This window comes from Phyllostomus discolor, chromosome 1, assembly GCF_004126475.2.
Source record: "Phyllostomus discolor isolate MPI-MPIP mPhyDis1 chromosome 1, mPhyDis1.pri.v3, whole genome shotgun sequence".
Taxonomy (NCBI): domain Eukaryota; kingdom Metazoa; phylum Chordata; class Mammalia; order Chiroptera; family Phyllostomidae; genus Phyllostomus; species Phyllostomus discolor.
Genome location: NC_040903.2, coordinates 198,894,412 through 198,916,304, shown reverse-complemented (window position 1 = coordinate 198,916,304; position 21,893 = coordinate 198,894,412). Strand labels below are relative to the sequence as shown.

At 40.9% G+C, this 21,893-nt stretch overlaps 1 protein-coding gene across 1 annotated transcript in view; it reads left to right on the top strand.

Moving 5' to 3' along the window:
- Positions 1 to 21,893, top strand: part of SPTLC2 (serine palmitoyltransferase long chain base subunit 2) — a 100,291-nt gene that overhangs the window by 13,962 nt on the left and 64,436 nt on the right. Inside the window, exon 2 of the mRNA XM_028507075.2 lies at positions 8,516 to 8,710. Coding sequence (XP_028362876.1) covers positions 8,516 to 8,710 — 195 coding nt within the window. The remainder of the gene's footprint in view (positions 1 to 8,515; positions 8,711 to 21,893) is intronic.

The window sequence follows — 21,893 nt, the reverse complement described above, 5'->3', positions numbered from 1 at the left end:
TGTCCCAAAGGCACAACATCAACAAAGTTGGGAGCCATTAAAAAAAACTACTGAAGCCCTAAAAATTTGCAGGCTGTGCTAACATGTAAGTATCCAGTAAGTATAGAAAAGAAGTTCTAAGAGATTTTAACATAGAATCTGTCTATTAGATTTCTTTCCATTGATAACAACAGAAACTAACTCTAGCTAAACAAAAATGTAGTGTATTGCAAGGATGATAGGTATGCAAAAAAAAAAAAAAAAGCAAGACCAGGGAGGAATTGATGAACAACTACCTCAGAAAGTCAGAAATGCAAGAAATAGCACAGTAACTGGGGCTTTCGTGGCAGGAGTTTATGGACCTTTTCTCTGGGATGTTGGTCCAGTGCCCTTCAGACTCTTCTCCCATTGAAATTTGAAATCCCAATGAGAGGGGTTGTTGGGTTCATTTTGGCATGGGTGCTTACCCTGTGTCAGCCAGTTATGACCCAGGAAATATGGTCATATTGCACAGCTTTGGCCACCAGGGGCTCACCCCTGTGTATCAGGGCATGTTCCCAGAGGAGGAAAATTAATGTGTACCGCATTGCCTTCCCGTTGATGTTCTTTCCAAAGCCTGGGTGGAGTGCTGTGGAGGGGCTGCGTGGAAGGCGTGGTGTTGGAGCCCAGAACATGTGAGAGGTGGGAGAGAACTCTGATGAAGGTGTAGAATCTGAGGCAGAGCTGCACTGGCACTCAGATCTGATGACAGTTACATCATCTGTTATACCGTGATGCTTATCTAGGGGTAGGAAAGTGCTGCGGAGATGTGGGTGGCAAGTGAGAGTGGCCATACTCGTGCAGAGCGCCACTGCACAGAGTGCGCAGGATGCCACTGAACTGAAATGTCCCAGTGCACGTGCACTGTAGGTCTCCACTTTTGGATTTTCAGTAGGAAAATGGTAATGTCAAGATACAAATTTATTTACAGCTTGCTTTGGAAGCACTTTTCAGTTCATCGTATAGGAGACACTTAATTGACAAAAATTAGGGAGTTTATCCTGTTGGCAAGAGAAAAAAAAAGTGCTCCCTACTTTTCAAAATTTGCCTGCCCCCAAAAGAGGACTCTTCTGAAAATATACGTTCAGAGCACGGACTAGCTTGTGTGACAGGCACAAAGCTCTGAGCTGTTTTTTCTAGTATGTATGGTATGCAGTAGGGAGAGGCTAGTACATTGCAGTAAAATTCCAAGAAAAGACCATTTCAGCAGAACTTCTTTCAAGGAACAACAGACTATACCACTGGAAATGAATAGGGTTTATTTAGTGGGAAAAATCTAGTACAGTCCTTTGATTGTTGAAGAATAATGGGTAGTTCGTTTTGGACATTAATTTTTTTAACACAGTGTTCCAAATTGTCCACCAGGTGGGCAGCTGCTGTGGTGAAAGGGCAGGTTCTGTCATCCTACTGTCACATTCAGCAGGAATGTGTTTATTTGCTTTAAACAAAGATGCTTATGTGGTTTTATATTATATTGGAAATGTATGCTCTTTCCCAATGATTACTTCCCCATTATTGCATCATTGCATAGTTACTTTGTGTTCTTTCATGGGCTTCTGGAAACCTCTGCTCAGGATCATTCTGACCAAGTCAGTTTACAGTGTAATCAAAACTTATTTCTTTTTCTTTTCTGAAATGAAAGAGATAGAATGCAACACATAATCCAGGACTTTCTTTTGCTGTAAAAAAGACATAATTAGGGCAATTGGTAAAACTTAAATTAAGTCTTCAGGCTAGTTATTAATATTCTGTCAATTTTCTGATTTTGACAATTGTCCTGTTGTTATGTGAGAGAGTGTCTTTGTTTTTAAGACATACACACTGAAGTATTAAAAGGTAAAGTTACGGCCCTGGCTGGTGTGGCTCAGTGGATTGTGCACCAGTCTGCAAGCCAAAGGGTCACCAGTTCAATTACCAGTCAGGGTCCATGCCTGGGTTGTGGGCCACCTCCCCAGTAGGGGGCACACAAGAGGCAACCACACATTGATGTTTCTCTCCCTCTGTTTCTCCCACCCTTCCCTTCTGTCAAAAAATAAATAGATTCTTTAAAAAAAAAAAGGTAAAGATACATAATAACTGCAGCTGTCTTACAAATAGTCCATGAAGAAAATTCTCTACCATTCCATTCTCGTTTTACACGTACACATGCACACAGTCATTTTTCCCTCAACCAGTTGAGAGTATATTGTATGCATTATGTGTCTTCACCTCTATCATACTTCAGGCTTCTGGAACAGAGTACCAGACTGGGTAGCTTAAACAGCAGACATTTATTGCTTCTGGTTCTGGAGACCAGGAAGTCCGAGGTCAAGGTGCTGGCAGATTTGACTCTTGGATAGGGTTGTCTTCGTGGCTTGCAGATGGCAGCTCTCTCATACTGTGCATACGTGGCCTTTCCTCAGTGGAGCGCTCAGCTTATTTTTCTTGTAAGGGCCCTAGTCATATCAGGAGGGCCCACCCTCGTGACCTAATCTGAACCTAATTACTTCCCAAGAGCCCACCTTCAAATATCATTACTTTGGGGAGGTGGGTGTTAGGGCTTCAACCTATGCGTTTAGTGGGCAGGACACAAACATTCATCCTGTAATGTTTTGCCCATGGATTCCCCCACATCATGTCCTTCTTGCATGCAAAATATATTAGTTCCATTCCAACAGCCCGGAAGGTCTTAACTCATTCTGCCATCAACTCTGAAGTCTAAAGTCCAGAGTCTCATCTAAGTATCATCTAAATCTGATACGAGTGAGATTTGAGATAATTCATCCTGACACAGAATTCCTGTCTAGCTGTGAACCTGTGAAACTGTATAAGTTATGTGCTTCCAAAATTCCATGGTGGGACAGGCAGAAGATAGACAGTTTCATTTCAAAAGGGAGAAATCAGAGGGAAGAAAGGGGTCACAGGTCCCAACCAAGTCCAAAATTTAGCTAGGCAAATTCCATGAGATCTTAAGGCTCAAGAATAATCTTTATTGGTTTGGTGCTTGATGCTCTGTCCTCTGGACCTATTGGAGTATGAAGGTCATGTGTTGCCCCCCCCCAACACCCCATGCTCCAGGCTGCCACTCATAGTCTCTGAACTGTTGAATCTGAGGCAAGTCCCCCCTGGAACCCTGATAACCTCTGAATCGCCTTTGGAGTCGTTCTTTCTTTGTCTTGAAAGGAGTCCACATTCACAGCCAAAATAGCCAGTGCTGTAGGACCTGGGAATTCCTAGCACTTGGTTTGAAGCATCAGGCAGTTCCACAAGGCTTGTTTTGAAATACACCAACAGTCTTCTGCCCCTTTTCTCCATCTTCAGAGGTAACTACTTTCTTGATTTTTCTTTTTAAATTGTTATTTATTGGTTAGAGAGACAGACAGACAGACATTGATTTGTTGTTCCACCCCTTTATGCAATCATTGGTTGATTCTTGTTTGTGCCCTGACTGGGGATTGAACCACAGCCTTAGTGTTCCAGGATGATGCTCTAACCAACTGAGCCAGGACACTACTTTCTGTTTTAGCAGATGCTTTTGGAGTTTACTTCCATATTCTAACCAACATTCAATATTGGATGCTAGTCATTGACTTATCACTATTAGAAGAGTTCTAGCCTTCTAAGGGAGGATTCTTTTTTGGAAAAACTGTGGCAAGGAGTTTGGTGTGACTGCAAGGATAATTGGAGTGTGGGGGAGGTTCTTGGTGGCAGGGAGACTCGATGGGAAGGAGGGGGTCCACTGAAGGAGGGGGCACTGAGTTGTGTTTTTAAATTGAGGAGTAACATACATTCCGTTAAGTGCATAAAATATACTAGATGTACAAAACTCTGTGATTTTTTAACTGTAAGTATACAGTGTCTCCAGTGCTTTCTCAAGATGTAGAACATTTCCAGCCTTCTTGAAATTCCCTGGTGCCTCATGAGAAAGTCTTGAACTAAGACATGGAAATTCATTACTAGTTCTAAATAGTAGCCAGAAAAGAAGGTGGAGCTGAAGATGACCCAGACCTGGGAGACTGGGTGGACTGGATGGTGATTCTGTCAACGAGCTAGGTAATCCAGGAGGGGAGGAGGATCAGGTTTTAATTGAGGGAGGAGTTCAGATGGCGAGATACATTCAGCTTCAGACTTGTTGAATTTAGGATGTCTAAATGGAACTATGTAGGAGACAGGTGGAAATAGAAATTTGGAATTCTGGGGGGAAAATGGGAGATTGAAATGTAGGCTTGTACTTACTCATCAGCATGTCACGTCCATTTGAGATCGAACAAGTAGATTAGAATTCTCTAGAGTCTGTAGACCGACATGACCTGAGGTTATGATGCGAGGTATGTGTTGCTTTTATTACTCTGTTTTCATCCAAATAGTGAATAAAATCAGTGAGAAAATTTAGTTTAAACATTTTAAAAATAAATGTATTAACAAAAATTTAGTAGTACACAGTTTGTTAAAAATGAAAAATAAATTGGTTCAGAGGGTTATAAGGAAGTGTGCTTCCTTCCCCCATGCCACTCCCCACTCCAGTTTCTCGGGTCTCCTTCCAGATGATTTTCGTGCACATGCATTTAGTGTATGGTTTGTCTTTTTGTTGTACCACACCCAATTATTGCTTTGGTTGGGAGTGCCTTTTCAGCTACTTATAAGTATGGTGGATAGACTGCAGGCATGTGAACAAAATGGCTTTTTAGTTTGATTTTTTTTGCCTTCCCCTTGTCCTCTAATGTGTTTTATGTTGATGAATTTATAATCTTGACTGAGAAGATTTTTTCCTTTGATTATTTTTTTCATTTTCTTGAAAAATAATACTGATGTTTAAGCAAGTACATCTTGGTATTCACTGGAGTTCTTAAATCTACCCTTGATTAATAGCACTGCTAAAAGTGTCACATTTTTTTCTGCTTAATGTGAATAGGTTGTTTCTTTAATCTGGGAGGAATGATATGTTTATATTTTTCTTGATTGCTTTGTTGACAGTGTGATTCTCAAGTTAGAACGAATACAGGGTTTCTTAGAGCCCTCTTTCATGGTGAAATTCACTGTACGAGCTTGTAGCCCATGTTTTGTTTGGAGTGAATCTGATCTCTGGTCCAGTTGAGACCTCAATGATGTCAGATCTGGGTTCTAGAAAAGCCCTAATATTAATTATATAATCACTGCAACTTACCTAAGCCCTTCTATGATGGTACTTGTTGAAAGAGCAAAGATCATAATGTGCATTTTCATTCATTTAACAAATACCCTATAGCTACTTTCTGTACTACTACTACTAATTAAAGGAAACATAATTGAGTACTTACTATTGTGAGCGTTTATGAATACCATTCTGAGTGCTAGATGTGCAGTAAGGAACAAAATGAGCCTGGTGCTTCCCCTTACGGAATGTTGTATTAAGTGATAATGTCAGAGATAACGTTTAGCATCAGTACTTGAAGATCAGGTAATTCTGTTCTCTGAGTTCTAAGACTTTTTCACCTGTCAGAGGTGTGCTATCAGTTGGCTTGTCCATTCTGACCTTGCATGGTCCGAGGGACCTGTTTTTTTCACCAGAGCTCCAGCAGGCACCAGAGCACCACTAAAGTGAACCCCACTCTGTGGGGTCACCGCCCACACAGCAGCCTGTCCCAGCTCGTCTTTACAGCCAGTCAGCCTGAAGGCCAGTCCCACTCACTGATGTGCCAGCAATAGTCAGCACTCAACTACAACAGGACAGCACATACAGCCCACACAAGGGACACCCCTAGAACACCCATCCCAAGTGACCAGGGGCACTTTGCCACAGGGCTCCACAGGACACCTACTATATAAGGCCACCCTACCAAGACTCGGAGATGTAGCAGATCTACCGAATATGTAGAAACAAACACAGGGAGGCAGCCATAGTGAGGAGACAAAGAAACGTGCCCCAAATGAAAGAACAGGAGAAATCTCCAGAGAAAAAACTAATGAGATGGAAGCAAGCAATCTACCGGATACAGAGTTCAAACACTGGCAGTAAGGATGCTTGGTGAACTTAAGAGAAGAGTAGATGAACTCAGTGAGAACTTAGAGAGAGAAACCACATGCGTGCGCACGCGCGCACGCGCACACACACACACACACACACAGAGTCAGGAATACATTAGATGGACTCAACAGCAGATCCAGTGAAGTGGAAGAGTGACCTGTGTTTTTGACTGAGGCCACATTCCAAAATTTCCTTCATAGTTGAATCTCAGTTCCTTAAAATGCATTTAATTTTAAATGTGGCTGTGATAGAATCACATAGTATTTAAAACCAAACTAATGGTTTAACTTCCTCCTTCCTAGACAGTCCAACCAGCTGTATGCATTTACTTGGTTCTGCTGGTGTGGGTGTGTCTCAAATTCAGGAGGATATCTTTTAAAGAGATCCACCCACAGCATTCCTGACATATAAATCTGCCACACATTTGTTAGATTTAGGAGCCCTGAAAGTTGCCTCACTTTTTACTTTTATGTTCAATTGAGAGAAAATAGTTTAAACAGTGCTAACTTTAAACTATTTACTCGTCCCTCGGTAATAGGTCCCTCGTAAACTATTTACAGGTCTCTCCAGTACTCAGGAGATTAGTACCCAATCTCCTGAACTTTTTCAGAGTTCAGGAGATTGGGTACTAATATGGCAAAATATTTTTAGATTAACTTTTTTAAAGAGATGATCGGTGTTTACTTTTCTTATGTTTTGAGTGCTTTTGATTTTGTCCGGCTTAATAGCTTATATATTATATTGTTAATTTTTAAATTTTCTATTTACAGATACTAGCTCATTTCTAGCTATTCTCTTCTAAACATATTGCAGCCTTCTGCATAAAAGTATTAAAAATTGCCACGAACATATGCCTTTGGGGAAGAAATTGATGAAGACTTAAACTAGTTTTATAGATAGTTTTCATTAAGTTCTTTAGACCATCAAATTGAATCAGTACCAATGGATTCCATGTATCATGCTTATTTGAATGTCTTTCCCTTCTGTCAAATAAAACTTTTTTCCAAACTGTTCTAACTTGCAGCATTCAAGTGGCTTTCCCAAACTAATACTAGCATGCAATATTCTAAAACATATTTAGCCCTGGGGTATGTACATATATTAGCTCTATAGTTTTGTAAATTTTTACTAATTTGTTCTTACTAGTTTACATCATGTCTCTGATCAGGTTGTCTGAGAGGACAAGAATCTTTTATTCCTTTGGGATGTTCCTTAACTCTGGTACCGAGCTCAACTGAGAAATAATGCTCCTGGTAAATTTGACTGGCCCTCCTCACTGCTCTCTCATTTCAAATAAGATTAAAGTTAGCACAGAAAATGCTCTAGTGGGTTTTTTTTTCTAAAATAAGGTTTCCATCAAAATTGACCAAAAAGTAAAAAGTTTTAAGTTATTAGATCAAAAGTACAGTGACTTGGTACCTGTATTTAATATTTGAGCACCTCAAAGGATAAATGAGCCAGTGATAATCTTAGTGTTTGAATAGGTACTTAGATGAAGGGGGCAGAATGATTCCGTGATAGTTACTGATCATTGTAACAGTTTTTCCCTTGTGTTGGATTTCACTCTCTACTTTTATGTAATGCTGGACCACTCACAAAATAAGCATTTTACTTTTTGTGCATAATTTATTTGTGTTACCGTTGAAAAGAAAGACTGCTATGAACCATGTGTTTTGACAGGGGCCTAATGCTGATATTTGGAGTGCAGTGGCTGAGTGGCTTTTAGAACATGGATCAGTAAAACATTTACAAATATTTTATTCTAAAACGGAATTGACTTTTTAAATTATTTATTTATTTATTTATTTTTAGAGAGAAGGAAAGGAAGGGAGAAACATCCATGTGCAAGAGAGACATCAATTTGTTGCCTTTTGCACGCCCCCAGCTGGGGACCTGGACTGCAACCAGGCGTGTGTCCTGACTGAGAATTGAACCCTCGACCTTTCAGTCTGAAGGCCAGCACTCAGTCCACTGACCCACACCAGACAGTGTTGAATGTACTTATGATCACTTCATTTATAAGCTAACATACTACTTTTCAGGATAGACTTTCTCTTTGTTGATTTATATGTTTTCAGTTTTTCTAATTACAGTTTACATTCAACATTATTTTGTATTAGTTTCAGGTGTATAGCGTAGTGGATAGACAGTGATGTACTTTACAAAGTGTTTCCTCCGGTAGTTCTTGTTTTCTTTATTAGAACAAAGGAAATTTCGTATTCTCCAGCCATAGTGCCTTAGGATCTATTTCATGAAATCAAATAACAATAGAGGCCAGTTAGGCATTGTTCTTAGGCAGTCCCTCTCCCTCTGTTTCTCTCTTTTTTGCTATTCATCTGAATTAACTTACTTCTTTTGAAAAAAAATATGCCCTACTTAAATCTTAGTGGGTGTTTTTTTAACTATGAGAATTCTGAGGGTAAACTCATACAAATCTGTAATGACTACTGAGATTTTTAAGTAGAAATTTCTTCTGGGTGTGGTTGAAATAAGCCTTGTAAATCTCCCTTTCAGACCCAACACATGACACAGAATGGAGGACTGTATAAGAGACCGTTCAACGAAGCTTTCGAAGAAACGCCCATGCTGGTTGCTGTGCTTACTTATGTGGGGTACGGGGTGCTCACCCTCTTCGGGTATCTTCGAGACTTCCTGAGGCACTGGAGAATTGAAAAGTGTCACCATGCAACGGAAAGAGAAGAACAAAAGGTGATTGTTAGAGGACTTTTAATTCTGTGAATAGAAGCCTTTTTTAGAAGTCTTGGTATTTTTACTCATTTTGTTCTTTAGATATTTTGGTGCACATTAAAATAAAAATATTCCAGATGTAATAAAAGAAAACATTCCACAAAGAAAGTTGAAAACAAGGTTAAAGGCGTGGAGAAAATAAAGCATTTAACATATTTTAATTTAATCATCAAGAGCCTATTTCTATTTTATGGATAAGAAAACTAACATTCACAAGTTAAGCAATTTTTCCTAAGCTGCCTCGTTTCAGAGCTGGTGTGCAGACGCAGGTTGGTGATGTGCCAAAAGCCGTGTTCTTTCTGTTCACAGTGCCATACTGTGTCCCAGGTTGTGTCCACAGTCTTCTGAAAAGATTGTGTTCTTAGGACTCATGATGTGTTTTCTCATAGACACATTTTACGTGACTGTCTGGGTCACAGATCAGTTCGCCTCCCCAAACAAACAAGCCCTAAAGCAGAATGTGGCTGTGTTTATAGTAGAAGACAATCTTGTGTTAGTAATGGTAAACAGAAGTGACAATGTTGTCTCTGGGGAGGGCGACCTAATTCACTTTACCTTTCTCTGTGTATTCCTTTGTGCCTCTAGAGTTTTGTACAATATATATATTAATATTACCTGGTCTCAAAAATAAATTTAGTTAGGGTGAAAATGCCTGATTTTATGAAAAAGAAACTTGTTCGTGGCATGTGAGATATGGAGAGGTTGTGCTCCAGCCCAGGGAATATGCTCGATTGTAGAAGGGAATCAGAAGTTAGCTTCTTTCTGTCTCTCGTCCCTCTCACTTCTGTGCGGTGTTAGAAGAGAGAGGCAGACATAGTGGCAGCGAGGTCACCACTGAGACAGGAGCCAGTAAACTGAGAATGGATTGTGGTCACCTGGGGGCATCCAGAAACATTGGGGAGGAAAATGACCTGTCCAGCAACTAGGAAGCCAGAACCAATCAGTATAGTGATCTAAGATTCTGGCCCTTGGAGAACTCAGGATCCAGGCATTCCTCTCTCTCAACCATTCTGCACCCTTCCCTGCCCTGGCACCACAAGTTGGCTATCTCACTCGTTGCCTTGAAATGCCTCCATGAGTTCATTTCATTAAGAAGGTATTTTTTTGAACACCTGATGCAGGCAAGGCCCTGCATTCAGAACTTGATCCAGTTGGCCGAACTAATTCTCATCACTGAGAACCAGAACGAATTAAAAACTTCTTTGACTCTCCTTTTTTTCTACCCATGTACATCCCAAATAGACTTCCTAGCTAGTGTGCATCCACAGCATGTTGACTTTTTTTTTACATCCCTCAGGTGTGGCTTACTTACGGTAACTGAGAGCTTACTCTGCATTACTGTGTTGTGAGATGCTGCAGTTTCATGTTTACAGGCAGTATTTTGCTCCTAGACTGAATTGGTGACAGTAATGACTGATGGGAGCTAAAGTTTTATTCACGTATTCAAACTAGAAAATCTTTATCTATGGGGACCTCTCAGTGTCAACACACTATAGAGACCTAATAAATGACATGTAGAAGTGGGGGTGGGGGCATGCTGAGTGTGGTGTAGAGCGCATCCCTGGTGAGAGGATAGTGTAGGCAACAGTGTGAGGAGCGTTTGGGAGAACACAGAATGTGGGTGTATTAGAAAGTGTTTTGAATGCAATACTAAGAAGTTTGGTAGGCATCGAGGAGTCCTTCGCAGTTTCTGAGCAGGAGAACGACCAGAGTTTGCATAGCTGGTGCTCTGCCAAGTGTTAAGGATGGATGGATGAAAAGGAAGGAAGGAAGGAAGGAAGGAAGGAAGGAGTGATTCATCTGAATACTTTGTAAAGGAATACAGTATCTTAGAAACTTGTTTCATGTTCAGGGTAAATTGACTGTTTAAGTATTGGAGCTATCTGTGGGTACTTAACTCTGTGTGAAAAAATCAGAACATGGATTTTTTCCTTCAGTAGTTTTCTATTTTGCTGAAGAAACATTAACACTTTGAACTTACGGGCCTTTGCAGAACTCTATCCAGGTAAATACTGCTTGGATTGTATGCCGATTTAGAATAAAAAAGTAAGCTGCATAGTGTGGAGTTAATCAGGAAATAGTTCTCGGAGGAAGTAATCAGCAATGTTACTTTCAGAGGGAAAGGAAGGCTCCTTCAGCCTTATGGGAGATCCTGTTTGTCTTCTGATGCTGGATTAGATGCCGTCCAGGGGAAGGCAAACAGAAGGTGTTACACTGGAAACAGGTGAGGGAAAGTGCTTGCTTGGGATCATAAAATGCAAATATAATGCTGCCACTTCCTTGTTTCACTTAGTGAGTGGCATTCATAACCACATCCTTGTTTTCTCCTTTGTTTCGTTACAAAGGAGAGCCCATTTTAACTGTTTATGCTGGTTCTTAGGAAACCAGAAAGTCGATGTGTGTGCTGCTTGTCACTGCCCAGCTAATGAGTGGAGACAAGGATTGAATCTCTGTGGATGCTCTGTTCAGATGCTGGTGAGCTGAAAAGACTGAGAAGACAGCGGGTTGGTTTTGTGCCCTAAAACCCAGCTTAACCTCTTAACTGGGCAAGAGTTGCGGTCTGGTGGCGATTTTCCTTGTGCTTCTTGATTCGCATCGTGGATGTTCCCTCCCTGGGACACAGCGGCTCAGATACCATCTCCATTGCTCGCAGACCCTGTCAACTTATAACTGAGGCTGACATCTTGAACTCTTGAGTTCTCTTATCGCTTAGTATGTTGTTTTGGGTAGAACTGAACTACTCAGTCCTATTAATAGAAATAGTTAGCATGAGTTTGTTCTATTTTATATATAGTGCATAAAATTCTTGGAATTCTTTGCTGCTTTATCCTCTCTTAAAGTGCTGTTTTGGATGAGAGTGTTGTTTTTTACCAGTCTGTGGTTTATTTCTTTTTTATGTGAGGTGAAGCTAGTAGACCAGAAAACATGTATGCGATAGATAAAGCAAAAGCTTGAATTAATGAAAACGTTCTAATAGTCAGATAGGAAACACCTAGAAATTTAAGGAGTAAATTATGGTAAGACATTACCACACACTTATTAAACTTCACACTAACATTTTGCCTCTACAGTTTGTTCATGATCAAATATCCAAAACTGGAAGGGATAGGATAGTGGGAAAGGCACATTATATATCCAAATCCTGCTGTGTTTCATTTTCAAGATACAAAAGAAGGAATTGATTGAAATAGGATTCGTGGAAGGATTTTATTTTTTTTATTTCTATTTTTTTAAAGATGTTATTTATTTATTTTTAGACAGAGGAGAAGGGAGCAAATCCAGATCAATTAGTTCTTATCAACCTCTATTATCGCCCAGGCATCATCTCCTGCGTTAGCCCCTCACTCATCTGCTCCAGCCACACGGGCCCCTTGCCGCTCCTGGAACACACCGGGGGTGCTCCGGCCTCATGCCGATGCACTTGCCGCTCCCCTGACTGGAGCGCTCTTCCTCCGAATAGTGTCGAGGACAATTCTCGCCCTTCCTTTTCCTCCTCTACTCTGGCCTAGGCCGCCCTAGCTAGGTTTCAGCGTGACTTCAGTGTTTTACATCCTCCTCCTTTGTTTGATTTCTGTTTCCATTGGCATTTTTCATGAACATACTTGGTATTTTATACATTTTTCTCATGTAGCATCTATTGTTATCTTTTTATTTACTACTGTATACCTAGTGTACAGAAGAGTACTTGGCACATACTAAATATTCAGATACGAATGATATAGTGAGTGGTGGTAACAATAAAAATTCTGAGTCTTTCAAAGTCTTTACAGTCAGGGTTGCATGTGTATGTAATACAAAACCACATACAAAACACATAGATGACTCAGTTTTAGATGTAGGGAAAAAAGTATGTGGTTTTAATCTTGAAATCTCACTTTATGCCTTCAAGGACAGCATAGAACAGCAAGGAAGTGGCTTCCTGCCTATAGTATTAAAAACAGGAATCATACTGTTCATATAACTCAAACATTAGTTAATAGGGAGAACTCTTAATTGTGGTTCAAAGCTTTTAGTCACCAGTTGTAACGGCCTTGCACAGGTTATTTCACCTAGTTTCCTTCATTAAATGGAAGTAAAGACAACACTGTTAGTTTATAAAATAAATACTCCTAGTTGTACAATGCTTTTTAACCATAGGATGACTCCAATTTCAACACTTCTTTGGGTGGAAATTATTTGGGATTTAAAAATTCTCTTAGTTTAAGTTTTGAAACAATCTTATTGAGTTTTAGCCATTTATATGTCTATCTTATGGAGTTATTTCCTTCTCTAGTAGAGGTGTTGCCATAAGAGAAATTCAAACACTGGAACTTTTTTTCACTAGCCTGTCTTTGGTGTACAGTATTCTGTTTATCATCATCAGATGTCTTGAAATATTTTCACAGTACTCAGCTTTTCAGAGAAAGCTTCCTTGTCATAGGAGCCATAGTCCTTCTGGACAGTAGACTCTGGAGTTTATCTGGAGATATTTGGGAAACTCTGTGTTTGCAGTCACAACTTATGATAGCCCATCCTCACACCACTAGTCATGTAAACACATTATTGAGCTTTATTTCTCTACCCCTGCCGTGGTATTTGTTTATATTCCAGTCAGCTATGATGGTCAGAGCCGTGCGTGTGTGTGTGTTTAAACTGGCTGAAACATTAAATGTAAGATTTTCACTAATTGGATTTTCTTGTGGGGGAAGATAATTTATTGATTAGAAAAGTACATGTCATTGCTCCAAATGATTGTTGAATTTGATAATTCACATTTTACTTACAAAGTTGTATTTTCTAAGAACTCTTACTCACATCTCACTGTCTCCTCACTGTGTTAGCAGTGTAAAAAGTACACTTTTTGTTGAAGAGTGAGGGTGTATTTTTCATAAAGAAATCAAGTTTTGGTTACATACCTGGTGATTTGGTGACAGGGAAGAGACAGTTCAGAATCCAGTGGAGTTGTGGATGTCAAGCCCGCTTACGTCCCGCGCGCTTCCCTCACGCTCACCATGGGAGGGCCACGCCTGCGTCCTTAGCAGCACTGCAGGCTCACGCGTCACGGGCGGCCAGCTTGACTGCCAGTGTTTGAAACCGAGTGTTTTAATGTATGCCTGGAGCATCCTCTAACATGGAAGGACGGGCAGAGTCACTGAAAGTAATGGAACTCTTTTCCTTTTCTAGGAGCTCCCGAAAGACACGAATAGATTGAACTTGAGATTGAATTATTTCTTCTAACAGAGAATTTTTTCGTTTACTTTTTGCACAAATTCACATAACTTAATATTAACTATGTGAAAGTGTACAATTCATTGACATTTATTACATTTACAGTGTTGTGCAACCATTTCCTCTATCTAGCCCCAGAACATGTTATCACTCCAAAAGGAGACCCATGTCCATTAAGCAGTCACTCCCAATTAGCCTCTCCCCAGGCTCTTGGCAACCACTGAGCTGCTTTCTGTTTCCATGGTTTTAACTATTCTTGATATTTCATGCAAATAGGATCGTGCACTATGTGACCTTCTGTGACTGGCTTCTTTCACTTGCGATTTTGAGGTTCATCCATCTTGTGGCATGTATCTGTGCTCCTTTTCTTTTTATGATTCAGTACTATTCCATTGTATGGGTAGACCACATTTTGATTATCCATTCATCCACTGATGTACACATGGATTGTTACCACCTTTGGCTGTTGTGAATGGTGCTGTTATAAACATTTGTGTACTTGTTTAAATATGTCTTCAATTGTTTTGGGTATATACAAAAATAGAGTTAATGGGTTACATGGAAACTCATGCTTACCTTTTTGAGAAACGATCAAATGTTTTTTCTGCTGTAGCTGCATCATTTTATACTCTGACATTTAATGTGTGATGGTTTTTCTTAATATCTTATGGTTGTATATTTTATATTTAAGACTTTTATTCATTTTGAGTTAATTTCTGTATGAGATGTAACGTTTAGGTCAATGTTTGTTATTTTTTGGTGTTATTGATATCCAGTTATCTCAGTGAGAATGTTGTTTTTTAAAATAAGTATTTCCATTTAAAAGGAGTTTAAATACCATATACTCTCAGGCCAAGATGAAGGTGTAGGTAGGTACATTTTGCCTCCTCTCACAACCAGAAGAAAGACAACAACAAATTTAAAAACAAAAAACAACCAGAGCTGACAGAAAATTGTACTGTATGGAAGTCCAACAACCAAGGAGTTAAAGAAGATATATTCATCCAGACCAGTAGGAGGGGTGGAGATGGGCAGCTGGGGTGGAGAGGACTCGCGGCAAGGTGGTACCTGGCAGAGCGGGCGGTCCCACATTTGTGCACACATAAACCAGGAGGAATGACTGGGGAGCGAGACAGGCTGCACAACCCAGGGTTCCATTGTTGGAATAGGAAGCCTCAAACCTGTGACTAAAAAAACCTGTAGGAGCTGAGGCAGCAGGAGAAACTCTCGGCTTCACAGGAGAGTTTGTTGGAGAGATCCACAAGATCCTAGAAGGTACACAGAACCATCCTCCCCCACCCTCGCTAGGAATCAGCACCAGAAGCTGATTTGCTTGTGGGTAGTAGAAGAAGCGACTGAAAGCTGACTGAGAGCTAAGCAAGTAGCATTGTTCCGTCTCGGATCACTCCCTAACATACATTGCCATAACACAGTGACGTGGGTTGCCTTGTCCTAGTGAATACCTAAGGCTCCACCCCTTACTATGTAACAGGCATGAGGAAACAAAAAAATATGGCCCAAATGAAGGAACAGATCAAAACTCCAAAAATAAAACAAAGGGTTGAAGAGATAGCCAACCTATCAGATGCAGAATTCAAAACACTGGTAATTGGGATGCTCACTGAAATGGTTGAGTATGGTCGCAAAAAAAAAAAAAGGAAAAAGGAAAAAGTGAAGGCTATGCAAAGTGAAATAAGGACAAATATACAGGGAACCAACAGTGAAGGGAAGGAAACTGGGATTCAAATCAGCAATTTGGACAGAAGGAAGAAAGAAATATTCAACCAGAACAGAATGAAGAAACAAAAATTTGGAAAAATGAGGGGCGGCTTAGGAACCTCCACGACAACTTAATGTTCCAACATCCGAATCATCGGGGTGCCAGAAGGAGAAGAGGAAATCAAGAAATTGAAAACTTACTTGAAAAAATAATGAAGGAGAACTTCCCCATTCTGGCAAAGGAAATAAACTTCCAGGAAGTCCAGGAAGCTCAGAGAGTCCCAAAGAAGTTGGACCCAAGGAAGCACACACCAAGACACATCCTAATTACATTAGCCAAAATTAAATATAAGGAGAGAATCTTAAAAGCAGCAAGAGAAAAGGAGACAGTTACCTCCAAAGGTCCCATAAGACTGTCAGCTGATTTCTCAAAAGAAACCTTTTGGCAAGAAGGAGCTAGAAAGAAGTATTCTAAGTCATGAAAGGCAAGGACCTACACCCAAGATTGCTCTATCCAGCAAAGCTTTCATTTAGAATGGAAGGGCAGATAAAGTGCTTCCCAGGTAAGGCCAAGTTAAAGAAGTTCATCATCACCAAATGCTTATTATATGAAATGTTAAAGGGACTTATCTAAGAAAAAGATCAAAAATATGAACAGTAAAATGACAATAAACTCACAACTATCAACAACTGAACCTAAAAAAACAAAAACAGAAACAAACTAAGCAAACAACTAGAACAGGAATAGAATGACAGAAATAGAGATCACATGGAGGGTTATCAGTGGGGAGGGAGCAGGGGGATAATAGGGGAAAAGGTACGGGGAGTAAGAAGCATAAATGGGGGACTTCTGGCCAAGTTGGAGGCATAGGTAGACACACTGTGCCTCCTTGCACAACCAAAATAAGGACAACAATTTAGAACAAAAAACAACCAGTACCGACAGAAAATTAAACTGTATGGAAGTTTAACAATCAAGGAATTAAAGGAGACACATTCATTCAGACTGGTAGGAGGGGCGGAGTCAGGCAGCCGGGTGGAGAGGGGTCGCAGCAAAGCGGTGGCTGGCTGGTGCAGGGAGATGGCGGATTGTGGAGGGGTGTCACGTGCAAGGTGGCTGGCGGACCGAGTGGTCCCACATTTGTGTGCAGATAAACCAGGTAAAACTGGGGAGCAAGACAGAACGAGCAACCCATGGTCCCAGCGCTGGGAAATAAAGCCTCAAAACACTGATTGAAAACACCTGTGAGGGTTGAGGTGCCTGGAGAGACTCACAGGAGAGTTGGTTGGAGAGACCCACAGGGTCCTAGAATGTACACAAGCCAGCCCACCTGGGAATCAGCACCAGAAGGGCCCAGTGTGCTTGGGGGGCGGGGGAGGGGGTGGAGAAGTGACTGAAATCCAGCAGAGAGCAGAGCAAACACCATTGTTCCCTTTTGGACCCCTGCCCCACATACAGCGACACAACCCAGTGACAGGGTTGCCCTGCCCTGGTGAACACCTAAGGCTCCGCCCCTCACTACATAATAGGCACACTAAGACAAAAAAAACTGGTCCAAATGAAAGAACAGATCCAAGTTCCAGAACAAATACAACTAAGCGACAAAGAGATAGCCAGCCTATCAGATGCACAGGTCAAAACACTGGTAATCAGGATGCTCACAGAATTGGTTGAATTTGGTCGCAAATTAGATGAGAAAAATGAAGGCTACACTAAGTGAAATAAAGGAAAATGTACAGGGAACTAATAGTGATGGGGAGGAAACGAACTCAAATCAATGGAGTGGACCAGAAGGAAGAAAGAAACATCCACTAAGAAAGGAATGAAGAAATAAGAATTCAAAAAAATGAGGAGAGGGTTAGGAACCTCTGGGACATCTTTAAATGTTCCAACATCCAAATTATAGGGGCACCAGAAAGAGAAGAGGAAGGACAACAAGTGGAAAAGTTATTTGAACAAATAACAAAGGAGAACTTCCCCATTCTGGCAAAGAAAATAGACTTCCAGGACGTCCAGGAAGCTCAGAGAGTCCCAAAGAAGTGGGACCCAAGGAGAAACACACCAAGGCACATCATAGTTACATTAGCCAAGATTAAAATGAAGGAGAGAATCCTAGAAGCAGCAAGAGATAAGGGGACAGTCACCTACAAAGGAGTTCCCATCAGACTGTCAGCTGATTTCTTAAAAGAGACCTTGCAGGCAAGAAGGGGCTGGAAATAAGTATTCCAAGCCATGAAAGGCAAGGACCTACATCCGAGATTGCTCTATCCAGCAAAGCTTTCATTTAGAATGGAAGGGCAGATAAAGTGCTTCTCAGATAAGGTCAAGTTAAAGGAGTTCATCATCACCAAGCCCTTATTTTATGAAATGTTAAAGGAACTTATCTAAGAAAAAGAAGATAAAAATATGAACAGTAAAATGACAGCAAACTCACAATCATTAACAATACCTAAAGCAAAAACAAAAACTAAGCAAACAACTAGAACAGGAACAGACCCACAGAAATGGAGAACACATGGAGGGTTAGCAACAGGGAAGTGGGAGGAGGAGGGGGAAAGGTACAGAGAATAAGTAGCATAGATGGTAGGTTGAAAATAGGGGGAGAGTAACAATAGTCTGGGAAATGTAGAAGTAAACTTATGACACATGGACATGAACTAAAGGGGGGCAATGTGGGTGGGAGGGGGTGTGAAGGAGAATGGGACAACTGTAATAACATAGTAAAAGATATATTTTTTAAAAGCATAAATGGTAGGTACAAAATAGACAGGGTGGTTAAGAATAGTATGGGAAATGGAGAAGCCAAAGAACTTAATATGTACGACCCATAGACATGAACTAAGGTGGGGCAATGCTGGTGGGAGGGGGCTACAGGGCAGAGGGAAATAAAGGGGAGAAAAAAATAGGACAACTGTGATAGCATAATTAATAAAATATATTTAAAAAATTAGTACTGTATACTGTTGCTTGTAGATGTTTATTTGTTCCACCCTGTTTTTCTTTGCTTAATGAAGTTTGAATAGAAGAAGGAAAGCAATTTCATGATTCCGGTTTGTTCTTTAAAGACTTTGTACTGACTGCTAGAGTTAGTTCACTTTGACATTTTTCTCCCTCCACTGGGCACAATAGGTCAAGGTTAGAGCTATAAATCATTTTGACACTGAGAAGGACCGAGACATTTCTGAGCATGTTTTCTAAGATTTCCACTTGAACATGAAAGCAGTGGTTGTGTGCCAGAAATGTACATTTTTGAGAGAGGTTTTGCCCTTAGATATATTGAGATTTGTGCCCTAGACTCTAAAATAAGTAAAAGTTACTAAGTTGCAACTGGGTCCCATTTGGAATAGTGCCAGACTTAGTTTCTGCTATATCACTGAATTGTGATTTCAACAGGCTTTATTCTTTTAATGTATAAAATGAAGGTAATAACTGATTAAATATTTGTTTCTGCAAAATAATCACAGGGAATGTGGTTTTGAAACAGTCAAGTTTCAGTGGAGTAAACCGAAATCACTGAAAGTTACCCAAGCCAACGGGGGATCAGGCACTTAGAACATTGTGGAGGGTGCGGAGCAGTGAAGTGCGGGCCTCCCTCCCCTAACTAAGCCGCCACCCCAAACTGGGAAACCGGTCCTGCCATGAGTACTACTGTTGCTGCCGCCACGGCCAGCCACTGCTCAACCACAAAGCCGGTGCAGAGGCAGGAATGTGGAATCTAGCTGGTGCGAGTGCTGCCATCCTGAAGCTCTGTTAGAGCTCGTGTCCTGCGCTGGTGTAAAACAGCGGCCTCTGTCCCCCACCGGTAGGATCTACACCACATCCGCAACCCTGTCGCATCCCTATCGTAAGGGTCTCTGGGAAATACCCTTTTCAGCCTTCCAGTTTCTGTGTGCATGCACTCGCACGTGCAGAAAACCGAAAGTGTGGGAAGGCCAAGAGCACAGCGGTGTAACATGCCTTGAATGCTTCAGAGAGGATTTCCGATGCAGCAGCAGCAGCACAGAACGGGAAGCAGTGTGGCATTGGGGTTAGGAGCACAGACTCGGGAGTCAAAAGACCTGGATCAGTTCCTGGCTTTGCTTTTGACTAGTTCCCTAATGGGAAAGCCATTTAGCCTCTCTAAAAATGGGAGTAATCGTTTCTGTAAGAGGATGCAGGGGTATTTAAGAGAAAATATATTTAAAGCACTTGGCAGGACATGTAAGTTCTCAGTAAATGAGAACTATTTTTGCTATCCACATGATTATTCATCATCTTTATCTTCATCATTTAAAAGTATTGTGCATCTGTGTTGGCCAGAATTGCTCTTGACAAACCATGTATTGTTCTAAGTCAATTTCTGCAAGTGGTAGTACCCAGCCTTTCCCCTTGTGACCTTAAGGCCTACATGGACACTAGAACATATGGTATTTATTTATTTTAAACAATATAGGATGTTTTTTAGAAGACTCACCTCAACTAGGCTTAAATAGTAATGGATATTCATTGGCTAATTATTGAGATGACCTCAGACTACTTTTGGTAAGATGCTTACCAGTCCTTGATTAAGAAATCCACAAATTTGGTTTTTTCTCTTTGAAGCTAGAGGCTAGAAGTCACCTAACTGGTGAGTTCTTCAGGCCCAGAAATCCAGAGCGTAGTCTCAGCTAAGTATTACCGTTCCCTACGTACCATGTCTGGCGCTAACATGATGGGGTTTGCGAGGATCTGCAGGAAGAGTGCCCATGAAGAGCGCATCCTGAAGGGCACAGCTTGACTCTGTCACGGCCGTCAGCTGCCAGTTAAGCACGCTCTCTGGGCAAGCGTCCTGTAGAGTACATGTCGTACTGCGTTGTAACTTGGTGTGCCTTTCCACCTCACGAGGAGTTCTTGGGAGTGCGGGGGTTGTCTTGCCCATTTTTATCCTCAGTGCTTAGTTTAGAGCCTGGAAAGTACTGCTCAGTAAATGTTTAGTGACTAAGCAAATGAGTCTTCATTCAGTTGGCCCTGACTAAAATAATTTCAGTGACTAAACTGAGAAGGAGGAAGAGGGGTGTGGGAAGTGAGCTGGAGGGATGGGATGTGGAGGCGGATGAGGGTGGGAATTAGTGGGGGTGACATTTGTTGGACAGAGAGAACTGTTTTGTTCTTTGATGTGTTCCGAGTCTAGCCAAGAATCCAACATATATTGAGTGTCCAGTAAAAGGTGTTTGAATGAGTGAATGAAAAGATAAGTCCTGTAGTTTAACCCTAGTCCTAGAATATTTAAAGTATATGATACATTTTTGGAAACAGACATTCCTCCATAGCGACCCCTACATGTCCCCTTTCTTAGCATTCATTGCTAGGCTGCAGGGAGCTTCTTAGCTGCCCTGCACCTCTCTCTGCCTAACTTTAACTGCAGTTAAAGCTGCTACCCTGGAACTCAGCTAGGGGGTAAAGCGAATCCTCTCTTCTGCACTTTGCGCCACCTGCTTTTGATCTTTACCATCCCTCCCAGTTTGTTCCCATCTTGGGGACGTAATTCTTCTAATGAAAAGAAGAGGTTGAACTCCCTGACTCTGGCAGTCTCTTTTTAGGAGATTGGAATCCATCCCTTCCTTACTAATCACAGACAGCTTTGTCTCTGGTTACCCAAAGGTCTGCCTCATTCCAGCCTTTTTCTGTCTTGGAGTTTGATAACCCTAATGGTAGATAGGACCAGACTCGCTTACGTTTCTTCTGATGCTTATATTGTAAAAACAAAAAATATTGCTCTCCATTGCTAATAAAATTTTGTGATAGAGTATTTGTTTAGAAAGGTTATAAAGAAAAGAGATCAAGAAGAGTTGCTACTGTTTATTCTCTTGGAACAGTACCAAGGATTGGAAACAAGATTTTTGTTTTTTCCTTTAGAAAATAAATCCATGGTGAATAATAGTCAAAGGAAAGTCCTTAATAAGAGTTTGGATGTGCTTTTCCAATTTTTATTCATCATATTCTTTTTTTCTTTTCTTTTTTAAAGATTTTATTCATTTATTTTTAGAGAGGGAAGGGAGGGAGATAGAGAGAGAGAGAGAGAAACATCAATGTGCGGTTGCTGGGGGTTATGGCCTGCAACCCAGGCATGTACCCTGGCTGGGAATCGAACCTGTGACACTTTGGTTCGCAGCCCGCACTCAATCCATCTGAGCTACGCCAGCCAGGGCCATATTCTTTTTTCTTAACAACAGAAATTTATTTTCTCATACTTCTGGA